Raw genomic sequence first — 16844 nt, 5'->3', positions numbered from 1 at the left:
GAAAATCCATCTTTCTGAGCCTGCATTACTGACAAGTAAGAATAGTCTATTTTTAAACTAACGCTGCATTTTAAGCAGACAACTTACTAACTTGGGCACAATTAATTAAATATACAGTTAATTTTTATAACTATTCTGGCTCTAGCATTTGTTTCAGCAATGTCCTGTGAAATTGATGAGAGCTTCAAGGAATTTTGTTTTTATTTGGACATGGGGAAGAACTGACAGTGGTGTGGAATTTATTGGGAGTATAAATGTGGTTATCTAAATAAGGGATTATTGTTGTAAAGTCTATCAATAAAAATTTAGTGATTAAAAAAAACAATTAAAAAAAAGTGTATTTAAAAATAACAATACCTAACCCGTATTAACAAAATAACATATTTTATGAAAAAAATTATATTCCCCACCCCCCCACACACCAAATTAATAAGAGTAGTAGTATTGTTACTGTTTTACACTTTGGCAAATCTCTTTAATGTCTGGCTCAGAAGAAAGGTAGATTATCTTCTGCATTATAGCAAGTGTATTAGTTTGTTAGGGCTGCCATAACAAAATACCACAGACTGGGTGGCTTAAACAACAGCATTTATTTTCTCAATAAATTCTGGAGGCTAGAAGTCCAAGATTAAAGTGTTGGCAGACTTGGGAATTCCCTGGTGGTTCAGTGGTTAAGACTCCCTGCTTTCACTGCTGAGGGCCTGGGTTCAATCCCTGGTTGGGGAACTAAGATCCCACAAGCAGCAAAGCAAGGCCAAAAAGAAAAAAAGAAAAAAAAGGTGTTGGTAGACTTGGTTTCTCCTGTCTCCTCCTGGCTTGCAGATGGCTGCCTTCTTGCTGTCATACATGGTCTTTCCTCTGTGCATGCACATATCTGATGTTTTTCTTTCTTTCTTTTTTGGTTGTCAAATGATCCTTTATTGAAATATTTTCCTTTGCTGTCCTTAACTAGCTGGGCATTCCACTGCACCACTGTTGATGTCATCCATGATGTCATGAGGGTGGCAGCCATCAACACTGCAGTCCACAGACTGGGCAGTCCCTGGGATCTCTTTAATGGTTCCAGATAGTTCTTGAGCTAAAAATAAGTGCCACATCTGTTGGGCAATGTTGACAATCTCATCAAAAATTGTATGTCCACTGTGCTTAATGTTCTGCTTCTTTCTGTCTCTTGGCCATTCCTTGAAGGCTTTGATGATCAGGGCAGAGGCAGAAGGAACTTCCTAAGTCTGGCCCTGTCTGTTCTGAATTGGTCAGTTTCACTGTCATTCTCAGACCCTTCCAATCACCAGTTACTAGGCAATATCATCAACCAAACTTTTTTGGAGACAGACCCAGGGAGCTGATCTCAGTAGTCAGGGGTCCAATGTTTCTTTGTGTGTCCAAATTTCCTCTACTTATAAGGACATCAGTCAGACTGGCTTAGGGCCCACCCTAACAGCCTCAGCCTTATTTTAACTTAATCACCTCTTTAAAGGCCTTATCTCCAAACAGTCACGTTCTGAGGTACTAGGGGGTGAGGGCTTCAACACATGAATTCTCAGGGGACACAATTCAGCCCATAATAGTAGCTATAATGGGAAGTAGGTAGTAAAAGCACAGCAGAAGTACTGAGAGCAAACTGAGTTTACCTCTAAAAACATGATTCTATAACCTAAACCTACCAACTTACAAAATTCTAGAAAACACAAAAATATACAAACATATATTCTATTAACCATCAGTGTGATGATGTTACCATATCACATAGCCTCTGGAAAACTCCACTGTACACTCAGGAGAGAATCAGAGTGAAAAAGGCTAATTATGCCTTAATATTTTTATGAAAATAGTAGGACCTTCCCACCTCTCCAAAGGATCTCAGGGACTCTGAGGGGTACAAAGACCACATTTTAAGAACCACAGATACAAGCTTTACGACCTCAGGCAAATTTCTTAACCTTGTTAAACTTCAGTTTCTAAAATGAGGTTAATGATAAAACCAACTTAAGTGGGCTTGTAAAGATTTAATGAATAAATACACATTATTCACAAATAAATGACAAATGTGGGCATTCTGCTAATATTTGCTGTTATCATTTGTGAAAAATTAGTTAGCAACATGATACATGTGCTTAAATGCATAGGAAGTAGTAACCTCTGGATGAGGAAATTTATTTTTTAAACAAATATTTAAATTGAAGCATAACACTGGAAAAAGCATAAGACAAAGTAGATAGCTTGATGATTTTTCACACAGTAATCTTAATTTACCTTTGTTTGAGAGATCATTTTATTAATAACAACAAAAAAGCTACTGATAAACAACCACAACAGCAGTCCCTTTTCACACCTATAGCATCCTTGGGTTTTGCTATCCGTCTCCCTGTAAGCATCAAGACAGAATCTGAGAGGTGTTCCTTAACTCAATACCCCTCTGGTACCATCAGGTTCTCTTTGGCACCAGGAAAAGCACACAGTGCAAGAGCAAACCTGAACCAAGCTTTGTGTCATTATGAAGCTGGATTCTCATCAGTGTCCAATTTAGTAAACTCTGAAGTTCACTTAAAAAATAACCATTATAGGACTTCCCTGGTGGTCCAGTGGTTAAGAATCCGCCAATGCAGGGGACACGGGTTCAAACCCTGGTCCGGGAAGATCCCACATGACATGGGGCAACTAAGCACGTGCACCACAACTACTGAGCCTGCGCTCTAGAGCCCACGAGCCGCAACTACTGAGCCCATGCCCCACAACTACTGAAGCCTGCACACCGCAACTACTGAGCCAACGCACTGCAACTACTGAAGCCCACACGCTCTGGGGCGCGTGTGCCACAACCACTGAGTCGCGTGCTGCAACTACTGAAGCCCGCGTGCCTAGAGCCCATGCTCCGCAATAAGAGAAGCCACCGCAATGAGAAGCCCGTGCACCGCAACGAAGAGTATCTCCCGCTCGCCGCAACTAGAGAAAAGCCTACGTGCAGCAATGAAGACCCACACAGCCAAAAATAAGTAAATAACCATTATAAGAAACATTTATCATGTTTCTACCAAGGGTATGGAGTTCATTTGGGGGTAACTCATTGTGCCCCTTCAAAAAAACACCAATATTATTCTCCATAACAAAGTTCCTTATATAATAACACAGATCTTGTGTAATAATCATGGTGAGAGATTTTTTTCCCCTTCTCCTCTTAGAGGAGTTGAAGGTGAATTCAGTGCCTCAAAAGCCAACTGGAGGGATGTTAAGTGCAATTTAACTCTATTTCAGTGCAGAATGAACTGCAAAGTGGTAATACTAAGGGAGACTGGATTATAAGCACAGAAGTAAATCCTCCATCCTTGACCCCATTACAGTTTGGTGAAAGGGGACCTGGAATCTTGAAAAATTCTTTTAGCTCCATCAAAAATTATTTGCTAACACTGTTGCTCTTTTCGAAAAGTTCTACATCAAAACTACCTGCTACTCCCCCTTCTACAACAGTAGTTTAAAGTGTACTTTCTTTAGAGCTACATTGTCTCAAAAATTTGTCTATTGGCTTCTAAAAGAAAACTTAAAACATAAAATTTTTTTTTCTAATTCTACCAATACCTACAAACTTACAAAACAAACAAAAATACATAAGCACACACTCTATTAACCATCAGAGTGATGATGTCACCATATCACATAGCTGCTGGAAAACTCCACTTTACAAGCATGAGAGAATGAGAGTGAAAAAGACAAATAACTTGTGAAAAATTACTTAACAGTATGATAAGTCCTTAAACGCATAGTTACCTCTAAATACTAAATAACAGAATTTCTAATTCTGTTAAGAATTTAGCATTTGATATATAAAGTTACATTCTCCAAAGATAAAAATTTTTTTCCTAAAAACATAAGTCATACCTCTGATACTCAAAAGAAGACATCTTTACTTCCTGGTCAAGGTTGCCCAACGGCAGCTGTCAGAAAGAAATCAGTAAGACAGAAACGGGACCAAGAAGAGATGCGGGCACTGAATTTCAGTCGACTCTGCTACTCAGTACTACCTCTGGGAGCACTCATTCCCATATGCCATTTAACAATCAGAGGTGAGTGAGGTAAAAGCTCAACTTAAATAAAAAAATGAGTATTACCAGTAGAAAGCTTTCTGGGGAAAAAGCAACCCTGCAGGCACCAATACGTAATTCCTGGATGAAAAATATGCTATGCTAGTGAATAAGTGATGGCAGCAATGTATCCCAACACACACTGACTAAGGGGGCCAAACTGAAAGTATATAATAATACTAAAAGAAAAACACAGTTACTTTAGAAATTCATTTATTCACAAACGATCTGTGCAGTCACATTGATAACAAATCTCTGAGTGTTATATACAGCCCTTACCATGTCGTGGCCTTTATTAACACACGGGATTCAGAATCATACTTCTCAAATAGAAAGTAAGAATCAAGATTAAGACTAAGGAATGAAGGAAAGAGAGAGGCCATGGAGGGAGAAAGGCTGTGAGGGGGTAGAGATGAGAGGAAACAGTGAGGCTGGAGCTCCCCAGCAGAGAGTGTGGCAGGACTGATGCGTGGGGCAAACCTGTGCTGGGAGCTCCCTCCCTTTGCTGGTCTGCAGCAAGGAAGGAGTGAGTGCCTCCTGTGGCTGACACTCTCCCAGGGAACTCTGCATAGTCCTGCTGATATCACCATTGTTTTGATTGCTGCTGCCCTGAGAAGTAAACAGAAAAGAGGTACAATACTGCAGCTCCATCAGTGGCATGGGAAGGCGAGGGTTAGGGTAGGGTGAAGGAACAGGAATCTAAGAAATATAAAAGGTACCAACTTCAGAAGAAAAAGGACAGATCAAAGTAAAAGGTAAAAACTTTACCAGTTATTTTGCTAAAGTTTAAATTCTAAGTAGTAAAGGAATTGAAAGCAGGGTCTCAGATATTTGTACACCCATGTTCATAGGGCATTATTCACAATAGCCAAGAGGTGGAAGGAACCCAAGTGTCCATCGACGGAAGACTGGATGAACAAAATGTGGTTCAGTCGGCCCTCCACATCCATGGGTTCCACATCCGTGGAGTCAACCAACTGCAGACCAAAAATATTCAGAAAAAAAATTACAGAAAGTTACAGAAAGGAAAACTTGAATTTATTGTGTGCCAGCAAATATTTACATGGCATTTACATTGTATTTGGTATTATAAATAACTTAGAGATGATTTAAAGTATACAGGAGGGTATGCATAGGTTATATGCAAATATTATGCCATTTTATATAAGGGACTTGAGAATCCACAGATACCAAGGGAGGTACTGAAACCAAGGGAAACCGAGGGATGAGTGTATATACATCGATGGAATATTACTCAGCCTTAAAAAGGAAGGAAGTCCTGACACATGCTACAAAATGAATGAACTTTGAGGACATTATGCTAAGTAGAATAAGCCAGTCACAAAAAGACAAATACTGTATGATTCCACTTATATGAGGTATCTCAAGTATTCAAATCCATAGAAAGAGAAAGTGGAATGGTGGTTGCCAGCGGTCTGGGGGGTGGGGGGGAAGAAGAGTTGCTTAAATGGGTACAGAGTTTCAGATTTGCAAGATGAAGAAGTTCTAGAGATATTTCACAACAATATGAATATACCTAACACTACCAAACTGTATATTTGAAAATGGCTTAAGATGGTAAATATTAGGTTATGTGTTTTTTACCACAATAAAAAACAAATTCCAGTTATTGATTAAAAGAGTACAAGGGGAAGGAAAAAATACAAACCTTCTAGAATCTGTAGATATTATCTAGGTGGAGAGATTAATAAGATCACACATCTGTAATTCTCTTTTAAAGTATTAATATAAGAGTTTAATGGTTGAGGCAAAATCAGTAGGTATATAAGAAATAATGCAAATCTGAGCTCCACTGGGCTTCAGAGGTACATTTTCAGAGAAGAGCTTTGGAAAGAGAGGTAGACCCTGTGAAAGATGAACAAGCTAAGGGTTACAGGCATATGTTCTCCCTGTGCTCACAACCATCTCGCTGACAGTGCGATGACTGTGGACCACCATTAGACACCACGGTATCCTTGGGAAACCACCCAGGAAAGTTATCACCCAAATTTCCACATCCCTCCTTGGCAATTAAAATGATGATACTTTCCCTCAGCACCTTTGTGAGGATGTTTAATTTCCAGTGTTTCCCAAGATCCACCTCAGGAGAAGTCAATTTGTCCACAGGAGGCATAGTTTCCAAAGCTGTCTACTGTGAACCTCTGAGAGATGTGAATTGAATTGAGCTTTAGGGTACCAAAGCAGAAGTTCTCAAATAGCTGAAAAGGAAGAATAAAAACTCAGAGTGAATATCCAAAGAAAATCATAGATGAAAACATTGAACATCAGATTCTCTTGTAAAAACACCACAACAATCCCGACAAACCTCCTGTGCTTTCTTTTCAGTATTTATTCTGAAAAATGATCCTGGAGAGGAGGGATAGGAGCGGGAGTGAGAAAAGAACAGCAGCTCTTCGTTGATTAATTGAAAAGCCTCCTCGGACAAAATGCACTAGAGAAAGAGCTCTGAGAAGTCAACTCCAAAATGTATCTATTGAGCAGATATGACCAGGAACTCGTAACAAACATCCTAGGGCCATACCCTGATCCATAGGGCCTAACAAAGCTGCTTCTATGACTTTCAGTTACTGACCATGCAGGATGTTAGTTTTGTTAGAGCCAGGATAAAATTTGATATAATATATTCCCCCACCTCGTCAACAACATTTATTAGAAACACTGACTAAAATAAACAGAAGATAAGGTTCCTGCCCTACAAATAATTCTGATAACCCAGCGAGGAGTACAGAACACTTTCGCACACAAAACAGCCAGAGGAACACTTCTATTGAATGATATAACAAGTACAAATGATAATATTTATCAAAAACCTTTCATTAGACTTTGGATTCAAGCCAGCATCCTAAAGTAAATGCTCTTTACTACAATTCTTTATTTAAAAAGCTTTCAACTTTGTCAGAGGGAGGGATGAGCCACACTCTGAGAAAGACCTGCTCTTGTAATTAGTACAGTTACAAGGCAGAATGCAAAATGACATCAGAATTCATTCGAGGAAAATTAAGCCACACTGCTTAGATAAGGAGTGTCAAAGAGTAAAGGTCTGACCTTCTTCTGTTAGGATGCAAGAGTTGCTCTTTCTTAAAATGTCAGCACGATCCTGAGAAAGCCTTTCAGTACGTGAACCAACAATGCTTGAGTAGAACCTAAAGCTGAGACCTTTGCACATTAGCAAGTGACTGTCTTGTCTCTTCACTTATTTTTATAGTATCTCTATAGCCATGGACTTCAGCCACTGTCACCTTTCCTCTTCCTGCAATTAATGGCCTAGCAAAATGCCCGGGGTTCATTTAAAGTCTAACTTTATAAAGCCCAGTAAATACTGATTCTTCAACATGACATCAACTTGACCCCAAAGATCTATTTAGAGGTTGTGTGCTTCATTGTCTTGTCTTTCAGAAAGGTGATCAGCTCTTGCCTGCATTGATTTACACAATTAACTTCTCTTCCTGGCTTCAGCAGCCTGTTCAAACCATATCCACCCTTTTGTGCAAAGAAATACAGCCCAAAATGTTTATCGGCTAATCCCTTTGCTGAACGTTAATTTGAAGTGAAAGCCACGCCAACAAGACTGACAGATTTACAGCTTTACAAACTGAAGCCTTCTAGGTACAAAGAAGACATAACCAAAGGGGCAATAAAAGACAAGGCAAAACAAAACTAAAAGGGAACTCATAATACTTTCAACAAGTTCGTTTTTAGGGATTAGCAGTCCATGGTTCTTCTCTTTGTACCTATGCTTCCAAGTGATGGAGACACCACAGCTAGGAGCTGGAAAGTACTTACCTCTCATTTCACTTTGCCTTTTAAATACTTATAACCTCCAGACGGCATGATTTGCCAGGGAGATTTCTCATGCTTTAAGTTTGAAGCAAAGAGTAAATACGGTGATAATGAAGTTAGCTGGGATGTGATTTCAATGCAGTAATCACACAAATTAAGAGAAGACTGAACACAAATTCTCATGCTCCTCTAAGGCAAGAGCAGCAGGTGGAAAGACTGAAGTCAGTCTAAACTTACGACAGGCACGTGGGAGCTCGGTGGCTGCAGACAGACGACACCACCCATGGTACAAGATCATAATGGGTAAAGACTCAATAAGATGAACAAGTCGAAGTACCTTCCTTGTAAACTGTAAAGCACTACTGAAAAGTATATATTTCCTATGATGTTTACAACATCTCTCCGCTCTTCTTAACCTGTCCTTATTCTACCTTCACAGGCTGTTATCTTCTTCCACACCTTTTGATAACATCATAATCAAATGGATTTCTTATCCAAAGTCCCTAGTGCAAGGCCAAGCTTCATTTTAGCCTTTCTTGTCCCCATGTTCTTGTTCTCTCTCTATGTTTATGACGATTTAGTAACAATTTTTCATAGTTATTTTATTGTTTAGTCATTGTTTTATCTTTAGTCTTAAGCTTCTCTTTTAGTTCTGCCAATTATTTCTGGTGACTCGTTAAAATATAAGCTCTACAGAAGAAAGATCTTTTATGTTCTTCAAAGCTGAATCCCACTATATGCTGTGACTGTATCTATGCATATGATCAATAAGCATCTGTTGGATAAAATGACAACAAAATCGAATGTTGGAGATGTCTGTGTACTTCACGTAGGAAAAGAGAAAACTATAACATGGCCTTGTTTAGATGGACATAAAAATCTCATTTATAGATCACCACCTAGGAATCCTTGAACAAGACTTACCCAATGGTATTACCTCTAATGCAGCCTCAACTGTAACTACTTGTGAAGAAAGAATTTATAGTTATTAGTAATGGAAATTTCACATATTCCTTTAAATTTCCATGTGTTTCTTATTTGTCAAAGCCTAGTCTTAGCTCAAATTTCTGATCTAGAATGTCACAGAGCACCTGATATTGTGCATTTTCATGTAAAGAGGCATATGATGTGGTGTTGTCCCCCCAGGCAACTGCCATCTGGTTAGGGAGATGGGGTATGTGTCAGAAGAGAGGCATGTTGATGACATGGGTGTGTTCACCTTGTGAAAAGTTACTGTATTATGTATTCAATTAAAGTTTACCTAAAACAGTATAGGTGGCAAAGGTTAAGTGTGGGAGGAGAGGTATAGGCAATTAATAAATGCAGCGGGAGGTAAGAAAACAATGGATGTAGAGGGCTGGGGCATCTAGAAAAGCCATCTGGAAGAGTCAGAAACTGAGCTGGGCCTTGTAGCAAGTCTAAGACTTAGTGAAGAGGAGGAGGGAGGGCAGAATGAAGGCAGAAATGGGTATGGACGGTCAAGTAGACCAGGTTAGATGTAATGGAGGGTTCCTAAAAAGAAGCAGTGAGAAGACTAAGGTTAGAGACATAAGGAAGGAAAATCAGATTAAGGGGGGCCCTGAGGGTCAGGTTCAGAAGTTAGACTTCATTCTAGATGGTGGGGAACCTGAAGGCTTCTGAGTAAGCTGGTGACCCAAGATGAAAACCAAGGGAAATTAATCTGGGTGTGGCATATTGATTGTGCTGACTGGAGAAAGGAACAAGAGAAGAAAGAAAAGGAGACCAGGGTAGCAGTTAAACTGTGAGATACTGAGTGCCAACTGACTAAAAATAGTAGTAGTGGGCCTGGAAAGATTGGAGCAGATGTGAAATACTATGAAGGAAACACAGAACAGACTGTGATTTTCTGGATGAGAGGAAGGAGATACAAAAAGAAGATGAGAAAAGTCATGGATGACAGGGTAAAGGGATATGTGAGGGTACCACTGATTGTGACAGAACATTTGAGTGGGAGCTATTTTATAGGGAAAAACAAAAAAAATTCAGATCTGTTTACACACTCATTCTGTGTCTTTAGCTGTGTGTCTCAAGCCCTTCTCCAACCAAGGGTTTGCCTGGTATGCTCTGAGAATATATATTAAAGACATGAAATCGTAGCACAGTTAAGTGGAAGCACATCACCATAAAAACTTTACAACTGTCTATTTTTTTTTTAATTGAGTAGTAGTTCTCTATGTATTAGGGAAATGAACTCTTTGTGTGATGAACTGCAAATATATTTTCCCTCAATTTGTCATTTGTCTTTTCACTTTACTTATGGTGATTTTTACCATGTCAATTTAAATTTTTATAAACTCAAATATATCATAACAGATTTTTAAAACAAAGTTACCTAATGCCAATATTGTTATATATTAAAAAATCAAGGTGAACAACAAATATATACGTTGACAACAACACTAATGAAGTAAATATCATAAGAGCTCAAGTTTACTGAGCAAGCATGCATGCCAGGCATTATACTTCGGGCTCTATGTGATGATCTGACTGCCTCCTCACAACCCCAAGAAGCAGATACTATTATTAACCCCCATTTTAGGGTTGAACCTGAAATTTAAAAGGCTAAAGTAACTTGCCCAAGAATACACAGCAAGTAAACAGTGGAAAATTGACATTCATAAAGCTGGAAAAGAAAAAAAAAAAAAAAAAGGAAATTAAGATTCAAACCCAGAACTTATATACAAAACAGAAACAGACCCACAGACATAGAAAACAAATTTATGGTTACCAAAGGGGAAAGGAGGGGGGAGGGATAAATTAGGAGTATGGGATTAACATATATACACTATTATACACAAAATAGATAGCCAACAAGGACCTACTGTATAGCACAGGGAACTACACTCGATATTGTGTGATAACCTACATGAGAAAAGAATCTGAAAAAAAAAAGATATATATGTATGTGTAACTGAATCACTTTGCTGTACACCGGAAACTAACACAAGACTGTACATCAACTATACTTCAATTAAAAAAAGAAAAAAAGATTCAAACCCAGGTAGCCTAACTCTAAGTCTGAACTCTTTAACCTCTGTACTCTACAGCCTTTCCTTGTGGGTGACGCCCCTTAAAACCTGGCCCTGTTAAACCACAGAGATCAAGCTTGACTCACAAAACTCCCAAAGACTGAAATGAACATATTTTTTCCTTGTTATTCCTACTTTCATTGCCACCTCTTATCCTGGACCTCATTTAAGAATCAGATGGCTCTAGTTCAGCTAGAAGAATTTTAATTGAATTCTGGATGAAAATAAGCACAAATCAACTAAATGGCTCCATTTAATTAGGTACCTGAATGGAGAAGAGGAAAAAGCTTAAACTACAAGTTTAAAAAAAGAAAAAAGAAACGTGGTTGCTCTTTATAGGCTAAAGTAGTTCAAGAAGAGCAAAGTGGTCTATTGTTTAGAAAATAAAAGACCTAACAGGAAATATTTAAATTAAAAAAGAATCAGGGCAAAGTATTTAAATCATATTGAGTTTTTCCCCCTCACTGTTGTTTTATAACAATTCCTTGGGGATTTTGAAACCTAAACCTTTTTCTTTCTGAAAACATTTCTCTCTGACGCACACACAGAGCCCTGTTGTGTTGGAAGCCAGCATTTTTTAAAGCCTGTCGTAAAGGAACAAAACAATGAACAGCTGCACAAAACTACAAATATTTGATAAGGAAATAAACATAGAATTTAAGACTGCCAATATCTGTGATATCACTTGTAAGTAATAAGTACTGATTTGGACAATTTAAGAAAATTTAAAACCCAAGTAAGTGTAAGTATGACATTTGAAAACTGTTAAGCATACAGCTGCTATCCTTTATTGACTACTCACAGTTATCTTCAGAAAATTAAACAAAGTTTTCCTATTACCAAGTAAAGAGACAAATGTGGACCACCAAGATGAAAGGTTTTTGGTCAAAACCAAAGCTTCCCTGACAGAATCTCAAGACAAAGATCTAACCATCCTGCTGTCCCTTGCTCACATGATCTGTGAAGCCTACCATTTTTAGTTTGTACATGTTTGTTTCCTAGGGAGAACACAGAAGAAATTATTGATTTCTGGTAGTGTAGTGGTATACACTGAAAGAAAACAAATAGCAAGATTTAAGGGCTAACTGTGGTCATCTTCCCTTGCATTCATTTCAGACCTTCTACTCCTTCCTCTCAGGCTCTATGACACAACCAACAAAGACCAGAAATAATTCCACATGTGACTAGGCTGCAAAGATGAGCCTCAAAATCTCAGCGAGAGGTGGGGAGGAGAGTAAAGAGGAACCTCCTAATATCTGTGACCTCAAGTTACAAAACTGAATGAATGGCCAATCCTCAACAGCATAATGACAGACATGTTGGGGATCCTTGTCCATTGGGCTTCCCAAATGAGGCTCGCTCTCTTTCTTCAATCTTAGACAAAGTAGTGGTCACTCTCTTCAAAGATCTCTCCTTTAAGAAAATCTATTTCTTGTGCTGGGTGGCCTCAGTGAACTATTTGCTATCTGATTTGACTTCAAAAAGAGGAAATTCAGTTTTGAAGTCTAAAATGGAGATTCAAAATATGTAAGTCCTGGCAAAAGAAATAAAAGCAAAAATGAACGAATGGGATCTAATTAAATTTAAGAGCTTCTGCACAGCAAAGGAAACCAGTGACAAAATGAAAAGACAACCTAATGAATGGGAGAAAATATTTGCAAATGATATGGCTGACAAGGCGTTAATAGCCAAAATATACAAACAGCTCATACAATTCAATAACAAAAAAACCACCCAATTAAAAAATGGGCAGAAGACCTGAATAGATATTTTTCCAAAGACATACAGATGGCTAAAAGGCACATGAAAAGATGTTCAACAACGTTAATTATCAGGCAAATGCAAATCAAAACAACAATGAGATAACACCTCACACTTGTCAGAATGGCTATCATCAAAAAGTCTACAAATAACAAATGTTGGTGAGGATGTGGAGAAAAGGGAACCCCCCTACAAGGGACCCCCCCCTACAAGGGAACCCCCCTGGTAAACTGGTACAGCCACTATGGAAAACAGTATGGAGGTTCCCTATAAAACTAAAATAGAGTTACCATATGATCCAGCCATTCCACTCCTGGGTATATATCCCCCCAAAATTTAAAAACACTAATTCAGAAAGATACACGTACCTTAATGTTCATAGCAGCACTATTACATCATAGCCAAGATATGGAAGCAAACTCAGTATCCATCAGCAGATGAATGAATAAAGAAGATGTGGTATATACATATATTTGTGTGTGTGTGTGTGTGTGTGTGTGTGTGTGTGTGGTATATACAGGAATATTACTGTGCCATAAAAAAAGAATGAAATTCTGTCATTTGCAACAATGTGGATGGACCTAGAGAGTATTATGCTTAGTTAAATAAGTCAGACAGAAAAAGACAAATACTATATGTTATTACTTATATGTAAAATCTAAAAAATAAGAAATGAATGTATATAGCAAAACAGAAACAGACTCACAGATATAGAAAACAAACTAGTGGACACCAGTGAGGAGAGGGAAGGGGGGAGGGGCAAGATAGGGGTATGAGATTAAGAGACACAAAATACTATGTATGAAATAGATAAGCAACAAGGATATACTGTACAGCATAGGGAATTACAGCCATTACTTTGAAATAACTTTTTTTTTTTTTTTTTTGGCCGTACCATGTGGCATGCGGGATCTTAGTTCCCCCACCAGGGATCAAACCCACATCCCCTGCAGTGTAAGCACCGAGTCTCAACCACTGGACCACCAGGGAAGTCCTAAAATAACTTTAAATGGAGCATAATCTATAAAAATACTGAATCACTGCTGTACACCTGAAACTAATATATTATAAATCAACTATAGTTTTTTTTTAAATTTATTTATTTTTGGCTGCGCTGGGTCTTCATTGCCGTGCGCAGGCTTTCTCTAGTTGCAGTGAGCAGGGGCTACTCTTCGTTGCGGTGCATGGGCTTCTCATTGCGGTGGCTTCTCTTCTTGCAGAGCACGGGCTCTAGGCGCGTGGGCTTCAGTAGTTGTGGCTCACGGGCTATAGAGCGCAGGCTCAGTAGCTGTGGCGACGGGCTATAGAGCGCAGGCTCAGTAGCTGTGGCGCACGCGCTTAGTTGCTCTGTAGCATGTTGGATCTTCCCGGACCATAGAGCGCAGGCTCAGTAGCTGTGGCGCACACGCTTAGTTGCTCCGTAGCGTGTTGGATCTTCCCGGACCAGGGATCGAACCCATGTACCCTGCATCGGTAGGCAGATTCTTAACCACTGCACCACCAGGGAAGTCCTTATACAATTTTTAAAAAATGTTAAGTCCTATGAAATTTATAGTCATTCCTGGTATGTGCAAGTTAAACTAACCCTTAGTACATAATCTGGTACAAATGAAAATAAGTACTGGTGTTCAATTAATGCAAGGATTTAGAAGGATGCAACGGGTCCTGTTTCTCCCCCAAGAAGGGATGATTTCTATTGTTTTCATGTATGGCAATTAGACTTCGGAAACCTAAAGTAAACAGGAATGGCAAACGCACGCTACTCTGAAGTTTTCCCAGTGTTTTTCTTCTATAATCTGTTTTACCAGCTTCTATTTCTCACAATTACCTCCTGTTTACAGATAAAAGTATCAGTAATAACACTATTTTGTACTTAATAATAATGCTCCCCCACCTACCTCCCTACCCGGGATGGTATGCGGATGAATAGAAGACAGTCTGACAAGCACTTTGAGCTCTTTGGAAGGCACTCCCACAGGAAGCCTTGCTGAGGCTAAATAACACCTTTCATCTAAGGATCTAAAAAGTATCTCACAAAGCCCAGCTCATTAACCCTTCAAAAAATCACTGTGACATAAACCAGAGCTCAGCATTATTATCCCCATTTAAAAGATAAGAAACAGAGACAGGCTAGGACCACTAACATTGTGATATAAATTTAAGAGTTCCTGGGACCAGGCCTAGAACACAGGCCAGTAGAAGGCCATGTCCACATGGCAGTGTGCATTTGTCTCACAATCTGAATAACAAATCTGTACCAAAGAATGCCAAGTGGGGAAGAAGTCCCATCCTTGGGCTATGCATATGCAATCAGACAGCAAAGGAAGCGTCCACTTGGTTTTGTGGCCAAGAAAGACAAACAAGTAATGTGAAAAAACTATAATCACAGTCCTTGGAAGATTCTAATTGAAAAACAACAGAACAAATAATGGTATATTTCAGAAGCATTCTTCACGAAATTGTACCTCCAGGTACAAGAATGATAAGACTTTAGGTAGTAAACAGAAAGATATGGACAACAGACTAAAAATATAATAGATTTGAAAACTATCACAGCTCTTCATATGTCATATTGCCAATGTCACTTAGAATTAGGATCACAAGTAAGTTTTTTCTTTTCCCACAGGTAAGTTTTGTTTGTTAAAATTCCCCAAACCTAAAAAAATGATTCTGAGTTTCTGCCAAGGCACCAGGCAATTCAAATTCTCAAGCCTTCCCGTACCTTGCATTTTTCTTCTGGCTACGTGCAATATTACTCTTGAAGAGAGTAAATACGAGAGATGTGAAGAGATAAGAAGGAAAATGGTGATCCAACACATCAGGTCAAAAACACCTTCCATCTACTTGAAAAATATTCATACAGGCTGCACTCACATTGATTCTTTCTAAATCATCACAAAAGAACACAATGGAGCCTATCCACACTAAGGTAAGCCATGTCCCTCTACACATACACAAACATACCCAACTTCACCTGGAAACCAAAGGTAGAAACTTCTTTTCTATTGAAGAGAGAGATCAAAACAGTTCTTAGGGCAAACTAGACTTCAATGCTTTCTTATCAATAACCACATAGCTACTCTCTCCCTCAATTTCTCCATCTTTAAACAGGGACAATACCTTACAAGGATATTCTGCAGTTACAGGAAGATAAATTATCAGATGGAATTTTGAGCTCTATTATTGTCACTCACCAACTATAACGTCCAATGCATCATTACAGGACAAAAAGCAGCTTCCTTAAAAGAAAAAAAGAAAAGGTCTAGAAGGAACTCTGATAGCTTACAGTCTCTGCAGTCATCAACTGGTTTCACGGGGCTATAATATTTTTAAAGAATGGAATAGAAACATCTACTTCAGAATAAAAGACAATGTGATTGTTAGGTGGTTACTATCCTACAGTCATCTCCAAATACAGCCCTAACTCCGCCTGAGACACCACATCTAATCTGAAACCTCAAACTGCAGTGATCAGTGGTGAGAGCCAATAATGATAGCTAATAATAGCCAATAAAAATAGGACATAATGTACTTCCAAAAGGCCAGAGGCACCTCAGATCGAGGGAGCAAGTCAAGGCCAGTCTGTGGGAGGAATAATTCTTATCATCAATTACCTCTAAAAGGAAAGCAGCAAGAAGAATGTAACCAGTGGATCAGTTACGATTTTTCAACCTATCAGCACATCACTCCTGCTTTGGGCATCTCCATTAAAACAGTACCAAAAAGCTTGCATGTCACCAGAGCCCAAGTCTCATCTCCACTGACAGCAGTGGCATAGGAACGTTATCAAGCTGCTCACACAGAATGGGAACGTGAACTTCCCTCTTTGATTCTGCTCTCCCAAACCACCTGCCTCTCTCAGCTGCAGAGAGCATGAGGAATGTTATAGGCCTGACCTGAAGAGGCGCCAGGCAGAAGCCAAACAGCCAGGGAATGAAGGCTTTAAAACCTCCTTCAAATAATTACGCAGTGTTGCACTTTTGGATGTTTGGCCTGAGCCTCACTGCTGACGTGAGGATTATCAAGTTTAAGACTCTGCTGGTAAGGCCAAATGACCTATTAGAGAGTGAATTAAAACTGCTATATACAAACAGGATGCCAGGCAGTTCTGCTGAGCACCTCAATACTCAAAATGCCAAAGGACTTCCCCTCCCTG

General features: G+C 39.0%; 1 protein-coding gene across 2 annotated transcripts in view; it reads right to left on the bottom strand.

The window, feature by feature from the left end:
* Positions 1-4456: 4456 nt before the first annotated feature.
* ASCC1 (activating signal cointegrator 1 complex subunit 1) overlaps positions 4457-16844 on the bottom strand; it is a 99729-nt gene continuing 87341 nt past the window's right edge. For both annotated transcript variants that reach the window (XM_059899278.1, XM_059899279.1), the window contains exons 10-11: positions 6136-6295; positions 4457-5053 (exon numbers count right to left, since the gene is read on the bottom strand). In XM_059899278.1, coding sequence (XP_059755261.1) covers positions 6179-6295 — 117 coding nt within the window. In that variant the 3' untranslated portion in view covers positions 4457-5053; positions 6136-6178. The remainder of the gene's footprint in view (positions 5054-6135; positions 6296-16844) is intronic.

The sequence above is a fragment of the Balaenoptera ricei genome, chromosome 16 (assembly GCF_028023285.1).
Source record: "Balaenoptera ricei isolate mBalRic1 chromosome 16, mBalRic1.hap2, whole genome shotgun sequence".
Classification (NCBI taxonomy): domain Eukaryota; kingdom Metazoa; phylum Chordata; class Mammalia; order Artiodactyla; family Balaenopteridae; genus Balaenoptera; species Balaenoptera ricei.
This window is presented reverse-complemented; position numbering and strand designations above follow the sequence as displayed.